Source organism: Botryllus schlosseri, chromosome 13 (genome assembly GCF_051294905.1).
Source record: "Botryllus schlosseri isolate E-star chromosome 13, Bs_hap1, whole genome shotgun sequence".
In the NCBI taxonomy this organism is placed as follows: Eukaryota; Metazoa; Chordata; class Ascidiacea; order Stolidobranchia; family Styelidae; genus Botryllus; species Botryllus schlosseri.
The window spans coordinates 11,450,469-11,469,248 of record NC_137248.1 but is presented as its reverse complement, the minus strand read 5'-3'; the positions used below and the strand labels follow the sequence as shown (position 1 = coordinate 11,469,248).

Here is an 18,780-nt window from a genome sequence, read left to right as displayed (position 1 = left end):
CAGGTAAACATCCGAACAGCATGCATCATTGTAATTATCATCATTAATTTGTTTGTCAAAGTTACTGGCAGGCTATCGAAACATAAGGCTGTAAAATCGAATATGTAGTCACTTGCTGGTTGTTGTTATCATTGAATGATCGTGTATATTTCGTACCATGTTTCTTTTTAAATGCGGTGGTAAAAGATATAACTTTTGGTAGCCCTCATTACCATTTATTAGTTATCTCTGTCTGAGACTGGTGACTTATCAATTTTCATTTTTGTCACATCATTACGACTCGATATAGTGGTTGATTTCTTGTGGATAAGTGCAGTCACTCATTGACATCAAGCTGGTATAACTCACATTTATCGCTACATCTGCATGCTGCTTTCTAATGCTCAGTGATAATTTAATTGAATTGCAAAGTTGTGGTGCATGTAATGTTAATTCAGGTGGCCGTAGACTGGCCCACATATTTTGCTGACATTGCATTCCCTAGGGTGTTTCACCTCACGGCACGTTGAGCTGATCTTCTAAGAATGCATGTGCTTGTGCTTTCAATGGGTAAATCCAGATGTGATGAAAGTAGTCGCTGGTGCTTCTTTAGTAAAAGTAATGCTGTCAGTTGTTACTGAAGTACTATCAAGAGTAGCTCAGTGGTCAGAGCTCTGGACTCGCAAATCTGAGGTTTTGTGTTCGATCGCCAATAGAGGCCTCTAGTATCCCAGCCGCTAGCAAGCCAGTCCCAATCTCGGGTAAATGAGATGGTTGTATCAGATTGGGCATGAAACTTCAGCCAAGACACTGATCCCTGACCAGCTGTAGCAATCTCTCTCTCAGTAGTAGAAGCGGGAATTTCCAAGACGACTCAAACAAACCTCGTTTGAAATTCAATTAGTTTGAAAAACCTATTCGGATGCACGCTATATATTTCTTGGCAAATATCAACGCCTGCAACTATTCAAATTCCAGAATGCGCCTCTTCCACTAATACAGAACCACTAATAAATCACTGGAAAAGGATCAATTTAGAAATTCACCAGGACCGTAGTCTCTCTCTGACAGTTATGATTTGACGATATCAAATCACCCAAAATCAATCCTTATTTGACAGAATTAGAAATTTATTCATTTCAGTAGTTCTGCTCGATCAACTGTTGCAGGCTTAGTTGAAATGTTCTAAAACTAATGCCCTCCGAATAGAGAAGGAAGTATTGTAAAGCTTCTTGTTTACACGAAAAAGCAGATTACAGCACTACATACCTCTCCTGTTAGTAACTCAACCAACTCGTATTGTAATTATCACTTCGAGTTACTGGGTACTAGTGATGCAGAGGAACAAAATAAGTAGGTAGAGGATGATTATCTCCTTAATTCCGTAGTGCTGACGGCGTGATCAAGATATGGAACCTTGAAAAAGTCCTGCTCGCCGATGTGAGACTGGGAGAGAACCTAACGTGCTGCAGTTTTCTCAACGACAACGCGGATTTGATCTTGGGCTGGAAGCATCAGCTCTTTTCGATCCATCACAAAACGCTCGGATTCAAATATGAGCAGGATGGAGATGGAGACAAGTGGGAGACGGGTAAGATTGTTCATCTTATTAAAATATCTCAGTGATGGTAGACACCGAACTGAGTGACTCCTCATCTAAGGGACAAATGATAATGGACTAGTGTCACATATTAATTTAAGTTTACACTAAATCGTTGATGGTCATTTGGGTGACAAATAATTCGAGTTGGGTTAGGTTGGAGTTACGTTTGAGTTTGAGATTAGAATCAATGATTTAAGAGAGCGTGTTAATGTGCCGCTCGGAACAACTCCTATTTCTGTCACTCAAGCTATGGATCATAATAATCAGTGGTTCTTTTATTCTCACTCGCCCAAGCTACTCCATGTACCATGCGATACACAAGACATAATGCAATGGAATTAGCAGATATGACGATATCGAAAAAACCAGGTACAGCACTTTGAAATGGGTGAAAATACGCAATTCTTTCACTCAATTTAGCTATTACTCCTACTATTGTGTCTCGCTAGGTATTGAAGGAACTTTTGATTTTTGATCCTTCATCGTGTAATCAAGTCAAACCCAGTTTTGGTATAAACTCTTTCTAGATATGGAGAATGCGGTAATTTAATGGCTTTGGAGTCAAAGACTTTGCTCAAAGACTAGCATTTGACTTAACTTTCTGGTTCATTTTTCTTCAAGAGTTGATCCATAATTCTTAGAATGAATATTATGATTGATATGGAAGTATGTTTCTGACATATTCAAACAATCTTAATTCCTTAGACTCCGATATCTATGAGGACCCCGCTGTTCGTTACGAATCGCTCATCAAACGAAGACATGCGCCTAGCGCCATCACTATGAAACAATATCTTGTTCCCTATGGGTTCGTTGCGACCGATCAAAACGGCGATGGAAAAATAATGGATGTTGAAGTCAAGCAAGATCAAGAGGTAAAATTGGCTGATACTAGATATCTTGCTCTTGGAACTCTTTGACTGAATACTGAACATGTCTATCGTTCTGGCATAGTGCTACCAAAAGACGTGACTTGATCAAGGTACAGGAAGCTACTGACTTTTCAATCGTTTCCAATGCGCGTGTAGATTGAATGTAGTCAAAACATGCTACCTAAACTAAAGTGAAATCAAGTCTAGGCTGTATCTTCAGCACAGCCTGACAAATCTCATTTTGAAAAATTCAGTCTGACATAGATATCGTGTTGCACATTTGATCAGAAGCCATCTATTAACCATCGATATTATTGTTAATTTATTTTTGACGATTACTGCGTGCTTAGTGGTAGATTGCCTTATTCGAACGGATATTCATGTGACATAGACATACAGGTTGCGAGAGATAGGCAGTAACAAATTATTTTTACTTTTTCAGAGTACTCGTGTAGTTAATAAAGTGGTCATGTCTTTTGAATACTTCGACTTCTTCTTAACAGTTAGTTTGGCAAAACTAATTGCTTTTTAGGCTGTAATATAGTAAAAGTAGTTAAGGGATACGTTTTCATCATGTTTTTGAGTGAAACTGTCATAACGACTGGGCCCCTGTATGACGGTAACTGAATATATTTTTGAAAATAGCACCAATATGCGGTGGCCTTAGTCATTTTGCGTTGGTCGTGAAGATATGCCCTGTAATTTGAAAAGTAGTCGCCTTCGAAGCATGCGATGTCTCTCCGAAAAGATAACGTAATGGTGAAGCGTCCGGCTTCTTGATCGGTAGGTCGTGGGTTTGATCCCGGCCGGGTCAGACCAAAGACCTGATTAGTAACGTAACACTGTTATCGATGACTTCCACGTTAGGCGCTCATGGATTACTGGAATATCATGGATGGGTGATGCAAGACTTAGAAAGCCATACAAGGCTATATCTGCACCTTCCTTGTCCAGCGGCATTTTAACATCATGCACTCATGGTATGCATATACATTAGGGCTGTTAAAAAAAAAACCTTCTTTCCGGAATCTTGCTGGCTCCGTGATTAAATCGTTAGGTTGACTTGAAAAACGATGCACACCAAATTTGAATTCATTCCAGCCAATAATCGCGGATTTCGTAGAGTTTGAAAATTTTGAGTTAACCCAAAAATGCAAAAAAATTTTTTTCAAATTTTTCTGTCAACCCCATGAAATTGTTGCGCTGTCTTCAAAAACGATACAAAACAAATCTGACTCAATTCCAGCCCGTAGAAGCTGAGTTATTTGAGTTTTTTTATGATAATTCTTGATTATCCACCAATCAAGGATAATCCCCGAACTCAAAATTTTGAAACTCTACGGAATCCGCGATTATTGGTTGGAATGAATTCAAATTTGGTGTGCGTCGTTTTTTAAGGCAACCTAACGATTTAATCACGGAGCCAGCAAGATTTGGGGAAAAAAGTTTTTTTTGAACCGCCCTAATATACCTACATACACAGATCAGGTGCATATATATGCCACAAAAATAAACTACGTCCTTTCCTTCCTTCTAGCCAAAATTACTTTTTAAAACTACTAGACTGCTTTTCCAATCTTCATTTTTTGACAAGACCGCTACTTCTACTTGTAAGTGAGTAGAAATTTATGGCGTTATTTCTACTTCTGCATGAGTACCTACGATGACAACCTTATAGACTTCTGGTGGTCGCATTTCAAGCCACATCTTGACAGATCCCTTACTCAAGACTGCCTTTGTTCTACACACAATACGAATCGTGGTTTGCTCATTTCATTCTGTTTGTGTCAAAATTCAGTAGTTTATTGATGATCAACATGTTTATTTCTGTCGCGTGCCATTGCAGGTGGTAGATTCTGAGTGCTCGTCGGAAATGGCTCGAGCGATGACTGAAACCTATCTCTCTCCGTCCTCTTCGGTTTCCTCCTTCAAAACCATCGACAGTTTGTTCAGGATCAAGTCCCGTGCCTTGTTGAGCGCAAGATCTATCGACGGTGCCGATTGCTGATTAGAATTTTGACAACACGGACAGCCCTTGGATGATGTTACCGTTTGTTTCAGTGTATGACCAGAATGACCTTATGCCTGAATTCGGGGATTCGCCAGGGCCGACTCCTTCCGAAAGCGTTGTTTCGTACCTCGAAGAAGAGACGGACGACCTCTTTGTTGAAGACTTGGATGATGACATCGATATGTTGAATCAGACTGAGGTAATGTGTCATTGTCTTCGATATTCTGGATTTCTGAACCACACAAACAAAACAGCTAGCAACATAATAACGCGTCTTTCAAGATAGCTATGTTGAATGCCTCGCTATCACTACGCGAACACGACTCAAGTTAAACAGCTATATTGAACTTAAAATTCAGGGCTGTAATGACTCGAGTCACGATTTTCTGATGACTCGACTTGACTCGAGTCATTTTTTCAAAATACGGAAATGACTCGACTCGACTCGAGTCAATCTGTGTATTGACTCGACTTGGACTCGAGTCATTGCGCATGGCTCGAACCCAGTCATATGACTCGAGACTTAGACGGCCGAGACCGACATTTCATGGTAATTTCAAAGAATAGTAAAGTAACCACCCTATTGGGATTTCGTCTGTTGCTACTGGTACTTAAAAACGCGACCAGAATCTGCTTAAAGTGAGGAAAATCAGCATATTATAAATGCGAATCATTCGATATCACCAAAAAAGTCATAAAAATGGTGTTTAACAAGACCTAAACTGGAAACTGAGCAGTCAACATAATGACTTGGACTCGGACTCGAGTCATAATCCAATGACTCGTACTCGACCCTTTAGACTCGGACTTGACTCGGTGGTGAATTGAAAATGACTCGACTTGACTCGAGTCAAAACTATAAAAGTGAGATTGACTTGTGACTCGGAGCCTTGTGACTTGATTACAACCCTGTTAAAATTCGAAAATGCCCAAAGTCATTAATAAGCAAATTACCCATGGTATAAAAACTCTGTACTTCGTATGTCCATCAAATTTTCTTTGTAAGTTGGACATGATGTTCTACTTCTGAGCTCTGCTGTGTCTCATAATTACTAGTTTTTCCTGGCTCAAAGCTATTTTTACTGTGAAAATTTGTCATCCTAACACAAACCTGTAATCTTTCCGATGGCAAAAAAGCAAACACCGGCACACTTACTGGGATCCTATGTCATACTTCATTGCTGTAGAAAGCCTGTGAAATAAAGTGTCACAATGTTTGTTCGAATCAATTTAGAACTACTTGTGTGTTCTTTGCTTTGTTCTTCATGTGCCGAAATCGGGTCTTTTTTGCTTCCTTGATTAACTTCACACATGCTTCCATCTACAATGGCGTCCAACAACTTGATAGTAATAAGAGACACTTCAATTGCTTGAAATGTAAGCATTGTGTGCATAGGAATTGTATTATCTGTTATGGCAACTACTTGAATAATGCTGTTGTTGGATATTTACTTCATTCTCTAGGCAGCATTGTCGATTAGCTGATGTCTGTTGAATGCCAACCCTGTATCAGGAACTTCAAGATTGCCAATAGTTTATGATTGATTTAATGGTGTGTAGACTTTCTGTGTGGACTGCCACGAAACCCTGCTGCCAGCAATATTATATTTGAACCTAGTTTTTGAGACTTTGTGGAATACGATTTTTGATGGAGCACGCTATTGCTTGCCGTGCTTCATAGTTAGGGTCCTTAGTGGATATTGACTGTCCAGTGTCCATTGCAGTGTCGTGAGAGTACAGATTTCTCAATTCTTATCTTCTTGAAGGAAGGTGATGAGTTTGACTTGGGGAAGAATCTGGGCACCGCAGTGCTGGTCGCTAAAGCTTATAAGAAGATGAAGAAGGGCCAAGAACCGAAATTTGAGGAGATTCGTGAAGAGAACGGAACTGCATCAAGGTTACATGAGCGATATGGGGGTTTTGTTCTTTTACTTTTAAGTCTATTGGAGGGAAATTTGTAAAATGAACCTAGAATAAAATCCAGGCTAGGATTTTGGTCGACATCATAGCAATTTGGGTCAATCCATTGTATTTGCCTCCTAGTTAACTGGTAACGCCACAATGTTGTCAGAACCATACAAAACGATTTCACTGCCTACTTGAAACCTAGAAGATTTTAAATATAATTCTGCTGCGAACTCTGCTGGTATTCTTCACGCAACACATCCTGTTATTCCTGCCTTCAACTCAGTAAGTTCTTTCTCTACTTAGTTCTAGTATCTGACACGAGAGTTAGCAGTGGGCCTACTGGTCAAGGACGCGTTTATTTTACTATTAGACTGCCATTGGTTCTGAATTTGGACAAGAGTGTTATGGGATCAGTAAGGCTAGATAAATGAAGGTCGAGTGCTGGGATCAAGTCACTACCTTTGAGTCACAGGTGATCTCGAGTCATTGCACGTTTTGACTCGAGTCAAGTCAAGTCAATCGATTTTTGATGGCGACTCGAATCAAGTCAAGCCGTTTCGATTTTTTGAGGTGACTCGAGTCAAGTCAAGTCATGACTCGAGTCAATCAAACACTGCATCAGCCAGTGTTGAGGAACTATTAGTGGACCGTTCAACCATTACTTTACTCATGCCTATATTAAAGTTGTCACGTAATACTAGATACAAACACCAAACAGCATATCTCTAACTTGCAACTATTTTATTATGCATTTCCTGGCATTTGTCATTAGGGTTATTATCAAGTCTTTCTCTCTCAGATCTGCGAATAAAAACATGAAATCGAAACGAATGCTCAAGAGCGGAATGAACGCCGCGTTTGCCGTAGAATCTTTGAAAGCAAACCAGAGGAAGAAATCGTCAGACAACACTGGGCAACCGCCATCGATTCGGGTATTTATATTGTAATAAGTAGGGCGTTTTTTTTTACCTAAAAAACGAAAGATTTTGACCTAAAAAATCAAAATTTTGGCACTTTTTGACCTTAACAATCTTAATCTTGACCAAATTTTACCTAACGTATGCAAATTAGGTGTTTTCCTACAAAACGTTAGAATTGTACTACTTATCTTTATTTCTGGTTGGAATTCTTTCTGTCCTTTACAAAGTAGTTTTGCCTGAAAAAACTTTTTTGCATCAAAAACTGACAAATTTTTGCATAAAAAAACTTTATTTTAACGAAATCTGGCCCTATGAAGAATTCCAGTAGTTACAGTATGCATTATGGTAGAAATAATTAGAAATTTTGTAGTATAACGAAAGATATTTCCCTACATTCTCGGGTAGAAAGTGTCTGTCCTTACTGAATAGCTTGCCAAGAATGGAGAAAGAACGTTCAACAGCAGCAGTTGTTGGCTGACAACACTGAAGTTGTGCGTACACTGCTGGTGACAAACCGTGTTGCTTCATTCTGGCAATGGCGTCTACATCACAATTTTTCATCATGCTCTTTTTGATATAAGAACCCTGCAAGCCCAAGCAGTCTTGCTTCAGTTGGGATATTGTGGTACGTTGAACATAACACCATGCCAAACTATTTATTCCATTTGAATGTTTATGATTCACAATGAGCAGACAAGCTGTAAAATGTCAAATGATAAGTTCACTGACAGTGCAAAATCTAAGATACAAACAAAATGCAGGATGCAAAAAAGGTTTGACTTTGTAAACAATTTTGACATTTTTAAACCTAACACTACAATTTTGACCTAATTTTGACTCGCCCTAGTTATAAGTATATATCCAAAAATTTTAAACCACTGAAATCCTGACTTCAAGCTTCACATCATGACTGAAATGATGAAATATGATGATTAAGTGACCAATAATACTGTCATGGTCATAACATTCATGATATTTATCAATTCTGATTGTTCGATATTCCGTCGGACGACATTGTACTGCTTCCATTGTTATATTTCTTCCATAGCGCATCGTAAAGAAATCAAGACGCTCTTCTGGTAATGCAGAAAGGCAAAGATTGATACCAGCTGATGTCAGCGTAAAGGTATGACAGGATGTTTTCAACTGCTATGAGCTCGTACCGTCATTTACTCTTCTGATTGTACTTACTATAAGGCAAGCGTTTGTAACAGTGGTTCTCAACCTTTTTGTCTTCGCGGACACCCCCACAGTTTTAGTTCAAATTTTGCTCAATTTTCGTGCAATCGTCATCTGTCTTGGGTAAATAGTAATTGTAGGCTACTGATGAACGCAACAAAATGAGTTTTCTTGAAAATAACATATTACTTAGCTAGAAATTAGGAAGTCTTTTAGTATTTCAAAGCGAATTATGTAGCCGCATTTCTTGATATACGCGGTCGTGTCTTGAAAATCCGCGCCGTCGATTTTAGATTGAAGGAGTTCCGAAAACGCCTTTCCACAAAGATAGGTGGTGGCGAATGTAGAAATAACCCCTAACGCTTCTAACGACTGATTTGCATATGATCGCAACATATATGGCACCAAAATTGAGAAACATGTCTTTAATGAACATATAACGTTCAGTCTGGTTATTTCTATCAGCAGCTCATCTTGAAGTTTTTCTGAAATGGCGGTTTATCACAGGAGAAAAACAATTTTTTTTCCAAAACGCCAACAAAACATAATCTCTAAACAGCGATATGTTTGTAACTTTGTATACCTATTGGCAATTTGGCGATTAAAATGAGTTTTCACAGTAAAATGTTCAAACTCATATAGCCGTACTATTTATGTGAGTTCTGAAGTTGTAGCAGTTACGGAGCGAAACTGCCTCATGATTTCTCCAATTAAAAAAAAATACAAATCAGGTTATCCACCATTTTGCAAATTCCGAGGCTTTGCGGACCCCCTGAAAATTCTTTGCGGCCCCCGTTTGAGAACAAATAAATGACTAGAGTATTTTTTTATTACTACGCACCTGTTGATATCAACATACAATGGCCGCACAACTGGTCAGGCACAAAGTAATTGTACTCTTTAGTATTGAGTATTTTTGCCTACTTGCACTAGTAACTCAAGTGTTTGCACTTCCACTTACAGTTGAATAATATTTTAGGCAAAGCTTCCTACTTTTCACAATTGGCATTTTGCATCACTTTTAAGAACGAAATCATCATGAGAACTGCGTGAAATAGCCCCTGCCCCCTGTATCATAGTAAAGGAATATATTTTCTAAGATTGCACCTGTTTGTAGAGCCATTATTTGTTTTGGGTTTGTTCCGAACCAACGTATTGCAGTGTCAAAAGTAGCCACCTTCGATGAACTGGTAAATGTATCCGGCCCCTTAACCAAATGCACTTTTTGAATTTGCTTCACGGGAGTTCTGAGATATACGTGCAATAGAATGTTCATCACAATATATTTCTTTACATTCTTCAAAGCTGTTCGATTGACACTCAGCAACTAGCTCAGCAATCGTCAATACAAAGGTAAATAAATGCAAATAACGAAATTGAAACGGCATTTAATGTTCTCCAATCGAATCGCAATTCTTCACTTTTTTCATTTTGTATGCCAAGCTGTGTCGCTATTTTGACAGCTGATACAGTAATATGACGTGGTAATAATTTATATCGTACTACCAGTTTCAAGAAGTCAATCAGAAAGCTTTAAAGAATGTAAAGAAAGATTTTGTGATGAAGATTCTATTATTTATGATTAATTTTTCAAGTTCTGTACCACGAGTCGGTTTTTCAAACCGAGAAGTAAACTGATTAGGTTTTGACTCGTCTAATTACGCTTACCAAATATTACTGGCCTGCGCCTGTTCACAAATGTTTTCTCTTCTCTGCCTAGTTTCACGACGAAAAGAGACAGCCTGATGCTGAGACTAGCGAAAAGCTGGACGAGAATCTATTGGAAAAGCTCGAAAGTATGGTACGTGTAATTTATTCTTTGTCGACTGTTAGTGCAAAGAAACGTCGGAATCGCACAAAATCTGCGACGATGATCATATTCATAGATGCAAGTCAAAATAGAATACTTTGCAAGGTGATGGAACTGACAATAAAACATTGAGGTGTAGCAGTTTTTCATTCAATAGCCCGTCTCACATTAAATCTGATGCACGAGGCGTCTGTCGTCTGTAGAGACATGTATGGAATTATTGGCGTGTAAGAGATTATTTAATGGTAACGATATTCAAGGCTGATGTGCTGGGAGGGTCAGTGACAATTTCGACACAAGGAAAGATTCACGACAAAAAAAAAGATTTTAACATCTTGACAAGGCATGAATAAATTCCCAATCCCGCAACTGTTAATAATGAGATGTACAGTACTGATAAAAGATAATACTGGAAGAATTTAGAACCTGCTGAATTTGCCATTAATATAAATATGTCTAGTTCAACAGCGAGACAGCAAAATTGAAGCAAACGGTGAAAATACTTGTCTGCCTTGGCTAACGGAAACAAGGGATGTTAAGATATGTGTTGACAACGGTACTGTGCATAGTCTGATTAGCCCGTCTCTTAGTAATTGGGAGTACATTGGAGTTAGATATTTGCATCGTTGGGCGCCGTCAATATATATTGAAGCACCAATGCCAACACTTTCTTTATACTGGAATTCCACATTCACGCTGTGTCTTCCTGTGCAGTTACTACAACGAAAGAAATGTTGCGTTGGCATTGTCCCTCTTTACCATCCGGCTGAGAATCGCTCCGTTCTGTGGTGTCGTTGGCTGGCGCGTCTTCCATTTCAACTCGATTTTCGTGGCATCTCGGTAGACGTTCGGTGGTTGTTGATTCTTCCGTGTCGCTTGCGCAAAGGCCGAGAAGGTTTTGACAGCATGCGGATTTTCCGATTACGGGAAAGCTGGAATTTTAATCATTTTCGATCAGGTTCAATTTGGCATTCCTTTAGTGGAACTCGTGATGAGTCTGGCATTGCCGCATATGCTTGCAGTATCTAGAGTTGGTCACTAACGAAGTATTTCTACTTCTTCTGAGTACTCCAGTAGGTTTTGCCAACTTGCAATACTTTCCCAAGTGCTTACCTGTTAGACATTTCCACAGCAATTTTTTTCGGCGGAGCCACATACTTTGTATATTTTGATATCGATAAGAGGAAAGTAGTTTTGTGAGTGAAATTGAACTGCAGGTTGAGACTGTGATATCGCATGCACTCTTATGAAAGTCCTATAAGAGAGTTATAACCTATAACACCGCTTTTCTCTACTAAATACTGCTGGATACCGACAAATTAGAAGATATGACTTTCGATATATAAATACAAATTATGTTACATTTCCAAGAATAGCATTTTATACATGGAATCTGATGTCACAGGACAAATAATGCGGAACAAAGCGGTATGACCTTATTGAGAGAAAATAACATCATTTTCATTGTATTTATGTTATATAATTATTTATCAATGGCAGATGGCCGGCTGAATATCTGGCTGGAAGATTCACTGCATATTGTACTATCCCAGCTATAAAAGTCTATTAGTGTAATGAATCCATTTTATTACGTGTGCTTCCTAATCCCTTTGCTTTCAATGATATTGTAATATGTGATTTCACATCAGTATACCTCAAATTTACATCACTTGATATCTGGTCATTGACCATACTATACCTGTAGGCACAAGATGTTAGAGAAATCATTTTGAAGCTGGATCATCAAAATCGATTTAAAAATGCAAAGGGAATCCAATATTTGCCATGATTATCATAATGACCACAGGTCAAATATTTCTAGATACCGGAGTGAAATAATAATTATTAAATATACCGTGATTTTGACGATTGAACAATCATTGTACTGTGCATCAATCTTCATATTCTACATTGAAAAACTCTCGATTGAAAAATATGTATTCACCTGTAATCCTCCCAAGCTTGCAGGAATTTCTTATTCATGCACGCGTACACCATTGGGTTAACCACGGCATTTGCTAAAGTGCAGCAAAACACCCAATAAAAAACGTCGGCCGATACAATATGGTGATTCTCGTCTTGAACCTGAACAATATGCAAAGAGGATCATGAAATGATCATGGGATCAAGGATCGTGAATCATGAAATTGCATGAAAATGAAATTGCCTGAACATCCTAATTTTGGTGTTCCAAAATAATTTGTTGCTTGTGTGCAAACTGATGGTCAAATTGCCACTCGTAACCATCAAGTACAAGTGTTATAGCAATGCATTTAAACACACAATTAAAAGCATGCAAAACGCTGATGGGAGTAGGTTTGTGTCTCATGATAGCTATGCATCCAGTAAAAACCTATTTCAGGATTATGTCAGGACTCATATTCTCAATTGAATCCAAAATCTAAATTAGGTATGTTAGGTTGCTTGAAACAAGATAATAATAACACTCGTACTTTGCAAGCAATAAATAATTACTTGGCATGTACCACAGCTTGGTAAAATCTTTGATAATAGATTCAGAATTTCGAAGTTTCACTTTGTATTGACCAATGTCAGACACAGGTCAATGCTGACTCTGACCCTTGATCAAAATGTAGTTGCGTTTGTATTATTTACAATATTACAACGTACTATGTATAATACTTTCTTATGTGTGAATGATGCAATAGTACTTGCTCTTACCCTTGCAAACTGAACTAGAAATAAAACAATGAAAACAGGTGTCCACATCATGAGGAATATGATCACCAGCAGTCCGCATGTGATTGTGACTTGGATTTCCGCTTCCCTTCTAGATGCTGTAAAAGCCAATTAACTGTAAAACTGTATTACCATATTGAAAATTGCTCAATCGCCATGTTTACCTTTGTTTCCTCGTCGTTTCTGGACTCGCTTACGGATCTTTCTGACGTTGTGATAAATTTCCCAATAATTATATGAAATTAATAGGGATGGTATTATATAAGAGATGAGCAACATTAATATGTTCCAGGTGAGCGCACCCGGGTCTGATTTCCATATGCTTGCGCAAATTTTGACCTGAAAATTTTCAGTTCTCAAAACGTGAACAAGCAAAGGCATTGTCAGTCAAGTAGCCTCCTCACATTGGCTGTATAAATCCATGACCGGTCCTACGATAAATGGTTTTAAATTTAGGGACAAGTTATCAGAAGAAATCACTGGTGTTAATTACATTGAAGATGTGATGTAAAATTCTGTATATTTATATATTCAGGTTGTGCTTTTGGTAAATATGTGTGACTAATTTCATTGGCTGAAATCGTTCACAAAAGTAGAGTCCTATGTATCATAATGTATAATATCTAATAAGTACGTAGCTTATCTAAGTGAATGTGGCTAACTAACAGAATAAAGTTAACTCACAGTTTGGTTGTTGTTCATGAAGCATTTAGTCGATTCGGTACATAGATCCTCGATGACTGGCAGTACTTTAAAATTCAAGCCGAGAGGAATATAAAATAAAACGCTAAAAACCACCATTACTAAAATTGCCATTGACGGATATTTCGGATAAACTCCCGCCAACCGACTTCTTTTCACGGATTGGACGACGTGTATGTGCCTGCGGAGAATATTAGCGAAGGTAAATAGCCTGGTCAGGTTACACCATACTTCAAACGGCGTCAATAAATCTCTTCTGTGAGAGTTATTTACCATCATTTCAAACCAAAATTAAATATGTAGGTTAGTCTGTCATGGTGTGACTAGTACCATCGGTCATCATGAAACACCCTTATAACCTCTGATAATGAGCTGTCATCCAATTGAGTGTAGCCACTTCTTTTCTTGTATTGTTATTGATTATTGTAAGAGGTTTTAAATCAGCAATATATATGTTAATGTCCATTGATTTTCAGATCATTATGTTGCGTACGTAATTCTGTTTGTTTTCAGGTAGAAATCCTTCTGCTGTTATTCGCTCTTAGTAATTGCGTAACAGATTTATGGATGGAGTGTCTGTCACATTCTGATATTGACAATTAACTAATCAACAGATGTGGGACGGCTTATTCATATTAGGCAAAAAGCAAGTGTATTTGCAGATGCCCCTTTATCACTCAATCACACATCACACAATGATGTCTCGATTTTGAAATTATTTTTAGTACCGTAATTAGGAAAGTACCATAACTATCAAATCGATTGCAGTATTAATCCTGACTAAACCTGAGTCTGCATTTACAATACTCAGACATTCGTGAAATACATTCTCAATACATTCTCAAGAATGTATTGCAATATCTGCTCCTACTTAGAGAACGCATCTCAACAAACTATCAACATCAAAGTGATCAATCGAGGCTACTTGAATGATTCAATGTTTAAAAATGTATTGGGAAAGTTTTCCTCTACTTCTATGAAGAATAGTTCTATATATGCCAGAACCAAGCTACCAGAGTTTGAGTTAAATCACTCACACAGAATGTACTGGGCGAAGCGTGAAAGCATACACCACCTAGCATTTTCACATCGCTAGAGCATCGATATTCAGACCTATGTGTCAAGTGTCTATCAATATTTGGATCGGATCAAAATCTTTGTGTGACCGTCAGATGCCATTCAAATGCAGCACAGCCGCAGATAAACCAATGAATCTTGATAAAGATCTTCATAATAGCCAAAAGTCCTATTTAAAACCAATTGAACGAAGGCAATGTATGCATGCCAAACTCTACCGTACTCACCTGTCCATGCTTATGAATACAAACAGCCAAATCGCAATGAAAGTGCTCACAGAGAATGTGTAAAGTATTGATTTACATAAAGCTTCAGACAGTGTCCACATGTATACTCTTCTAGCGGACAGCATCATTGGCGCAACACAGATGAATAATAGGTAGTTGACATTCTGTGCAGCTGAATCGGAGAGACAATACAGAAGCTTTAATAAATCGGATTGAACAAGTAACAAAAGGTCAAGGACCATACGCTTGACAACGGTGCTAATCATGTGATGAAATATGAGCGTGTCATACATTACAATTACAACTACAATCTCAACACCTAAATACTTACAAACATTTGATTAAAAAAGCAGAGGGGTCTAAGTATTCAGCGTTCCTAATCAAATAGAAGTAGGGGTTACACCATAATTTGTGGCTCAGTTAAAAGTAAAACTAACAATTTACAAGACATGTAAAAACTGCATCAAATAGAAGAACAAAATGTAAGGTCTAAAACTAATGAGGTAAGTAGTTTAAGAGAGTAGATTTGGTCAAAGGGTCACATACTTTTTGCAGTTAATGGGAGGTGCTTACTTTCTCTGTTTCATGCTACAAATGCAAACAGGTATTATTTTTTAAAATAGATTCAGTTACGTGATATAGGGAATATTTAATGTGGTTCTTGCGACAAGTTCATTATTGATAGAAATGTAAACTTGTCACAAAACTACCTTATACTTTTCAAATTCCAAACTAAAAAACAACTAGTCTAAAACATAACCACTTGAGTAGGCTACCTGGAAAAGTAGAAGTACTGCATTACTGAGATGAATTGATATTGCAGTTAACAAATACAGATTTACCCTGACTTACCGGTATATTGATGTGTTGGAATCTTGATCAACTTCTTATTGCTTACTATCACCATTAAAACCAGTATGTTTGCTATTACGGCCGTGATTGCAATGATTAATAACACAGAAAATTCCGCTGTTGACTCCGCATCGTAAGGACTGTGAGCCAATGTCAACCACCAAGTAAAGACTGTGTTGTTTTGTGGGTAGCCGTTGACTTCGGTATACACTTCGACATAAGAGCATTGTATCCCAGAACGGTCCAAGCATTCTGTTCCCATACTGTGAAGGCACGGAAGCGTTGAGCGATCTTTTCAGTCCATGTGTAAATTTTATTTAGTTAAGTGTTGTTAAGATTCTGGATTTCTGAAACAGCCAAATCTGTTTGTTTAGCGAATTCTGTTTGCTGTTCTAATTTATAATGGATCTTAGTGATAATGCGCCATTGATTCCGTAAAACGTTACAAATGTTAATTAAGTAGTGACCAAATAAACACTGCCTGTATCAACTCGATCTAAAATTCGCTGAAACATATACGATATCAACAAGAACGGTATTTGCACAAGCATAGACTAGTACTTATCCTATTTCACTTGGTTACTAAATTATCATATTGATAACGCACCTGTTTCTATCAAACCCGACTGAATCTATGCTGAAATCTGATATCCTACTACTGCAATGAGTTCAAGGTTACTTGAAATACTACTTTAAGGTCTTGGGAATCGTACCAATCGTTATACAATTTCATCACATCTTAACAAAATTGCTACTCTCTCTTACTGAATACTGAGACTTTTATCACAGCATTTGGTCTACCTTCTACTCGAATTGTATTCTTCAAGTTATGTGGAAGATTGACCTGACCAAAGTCACTGCTACATTAAAAATTAATCGGAGGTGACTCCCAAATCTGTGAGTAATCTCCAAATCCCCTTGGCTACCACAACCACAGTAATATTTGTGACTTGCAACAAGTAAATGATTGACTTTTTATTCCTGCATATTTTGAAACTGGCATCTGTGAATCCTCTTCTTCACAAGTTTGCTACAACTCAATCCATGTGAAAGTATGGTAAGAAGTTCGTGAGGAGTAAACAACCTGTATTTCAATGCTTGAAAAATATAAATATCTTCTCGCAATCTTACACGTTGATTCTTATTAAGCATTGCCGTCCTTTCTATATCTGAAATCGTGAGTAGGTCAAATTTTCAATACGTAAATATGTTACCTGCTAAAACTGGTATTTTTAACTAATTCCTAGTACTGTCGCCATCACAATCCTACTCTGAATTTTATTCTCTGCAAACCTTTCTATGCTCGGTTGTCTTGATCAGGGATTTCTCTTTGCATCTCCTATTATCAATATCCACATTTTTCTAAGGAACTGTGTTGATCCCGTGGTAACATTCATTGCCGGTTTGTTATTGATTCATGCCGGAGTCATACCTAATCTGGATGATTGGTTCATGGATTTTACTTCCTACCATGTGTGCATGCAAAATGGCTACAAAACATGTTTGCCCGATCAATTGGTTACCGAAATCTGAGTGTGTCTCAACAAACATTAATCCTTGAGAATTTATTTGAAAATTTTTGTATGACACTGGCAAATTGACGTAATAAGCCTCGTCGAATGTCGTGTAATCACGTACACATATTATATCGGCAGATTTATTAGAGTTACTGTAATCTCGCTTAGCATTGTAACCTGACGATTACTATTCCTGATTTTGATTGGATCCTTCCTTTCTGAAATCTTGCGACCGGTTTAGTTGCCAGTCTTCCTTTTTTTTTACATCCTCTCAAAGTGCATGCCGTTACATATTTGGTCATGGTCACCCTATGTACATTTCCAAGGCGAATTGATGTATGCTATATTGCGATCATCAAGAATTGATTGTTTATTTGTTTTATTCATTGTATTTAACTCTTGGAACTGGAGCACCAAGTCAACAAAAAGATTATTTTCTTTGAGATACATCAACCATTTGCAGTATATAGGTGCTGTAGAGCTGCTTTTATTGAGAAAACTCGTTATTTAAACAAATTAAGCCCGGATAAAACTATTTTACTTCGCTCTGTCTACAGGATATTCGGATTGGAATTTTCCTGTTCTAATATATACAAGGTTTCGATCTCTAATCATTATAATATAAACCAACTCGTGCCCTAATGCTGACACTTTCAAACTACGGCGATTGTGACTTCATATGATGCACGCATAATCGCATATACATATTGACACATCTTCTATCCAAGCTTTACGATCCTTTCTCCATATGTCTTGCTCATTTTATGCTGAAATCAACGATGCATTTTTACTACTTGTTGGTATCCTATCCGTAGCCTGATTAGATGTAACGTTCAAACAACTTAACTACCATTTTATGATAATTATGATGCTAACATTGTTTGATAAGAGGAGATGTTTGTTTGATTTGCTGAATCAGAGTTGTCAAAACATGACCATAAAAGTAAACAATTTGTGGTGATACTTTAACATCCTTGCCGGATGCTGTCGCTGTGATGCCGTCAGTGCGTATGTACAGATCACCGTACATACCAACATATGTTACATTACATCAGCTACCCCTTGACTTTGAACCTACCCAACCCTGTGATGATCAATGCATAATACAATGATAATAAATTTCAAGACCAACTCGTGGGTACAATGCTTACAATAAATTGATGGTTTGTTTATAACGGTAGGTGCTAACTTGAAAAATTGCCATTGAAAGTAGAAACCTACCACCCAATACTAGACAAAACAAACAGACGCAAAATAGTCATCCTCTTGAATAAGCTGCAAAGACCAATTACATCAGCATCATGTTTCACCACAGTTGTTGCTTCCAAATATCTTTGGGTGAGTCCGTTCATGAAGTCTAATATCACATCTGTCTTCCTGCCGATATCATCTGATGTCGGATTGGTAGTGGCATGCCAATTTA

At 37.8% G+C, this 18,780-nt stretch overlaps 2 protein-coding genes across 6 annotated transcripts in view; one reads left to right on the top strand and one right to left on the bottom strand.

Annotated features, from left to right (window-relative positions):
* LOC145454449 (uncharacterized) overlaps positions 1 to 18,780 on the top strand; it is a 44,487-nt gene that overhangs the window by 10,537 nt on the left and 15,170 nt on the right. For all 4 annotated transcript variants that reach the window (XM_080332441.1, XM_080332440.1, XM_080332443.1 and 1 more), the window contains 8 exons: positions 1,368 to 1,570; positions 2,288 to 2,457; positions 4,301 to 4,448; positions 4,516 to 4,664; positions 6,232 to 6,362; positions 7,173 to 7,305; positions 8,342 to 8,419; positions 10,193 to 10,273. In XM_080332441.1, coding sequence (XP_080188567.1) covers positions 1,368 to 1,570; positions 2,288 to 2,457; positions 4,301 to 4,448; positions 4,516 to 4,664; positions 6,232 to 6,362; positions 7,173 to 7,305; positions 8,342 to 8,419; positions 10,193 to 10,273 — 1,093 coding nt within the window. The remainder of the gene's footprint in view (positions 1 to 1,367; positions 1,571 to 2,287; positions 2,458 to 4,300; positions 4,449 to 4,515; positions 4,665 to 6,231; positions 6,363 to 7,172; positions 7,306 to 8,341; positions 8,420 to 10,192; positions 10,274 to 18,780) is intronic.
* On the bottom strand, positions 5,928 to 17,856 carry LOC145454477 (free fatty acid receptor 4-like). 2 transcript variants are annotated; one of them, XM_080332474.1, is made up of 7 exons: positions 15,841 to 16,788; positions 14,989 to 15,160; positions 13,667 to 13,865; positions 13,147 to 13,321; positions 12,965 to 13,080; positions 12,228 to 12,367; positions 5,928 to 5,946 (listed from the first exon to the last, which is right to left on the bottom strand). In XM_080332474.1, exons 1-7 carry the CDS (start codon positions 16,100 to 16,102, stop codon positions 5,943 to 5,945), a joined length of 1,068 nt encoding a protein of 355 aa, XP_080188600.1. In that variant the 5' UTR covers positions 16,103 to 16,788; the 3' UTR covers positions 5,928 to 5,942. The 2 variants fall into 2 exon arrangements, with proteins under 2 accessions (XP_080188600.1, XP_080188599.1); XM_080332473.1 differs by lacking the exon at positions 5,928 to 5,946 and adding an exon at positions 10,270 to 11,214 and having other exon boundaries at positions 15,841 to 17,856.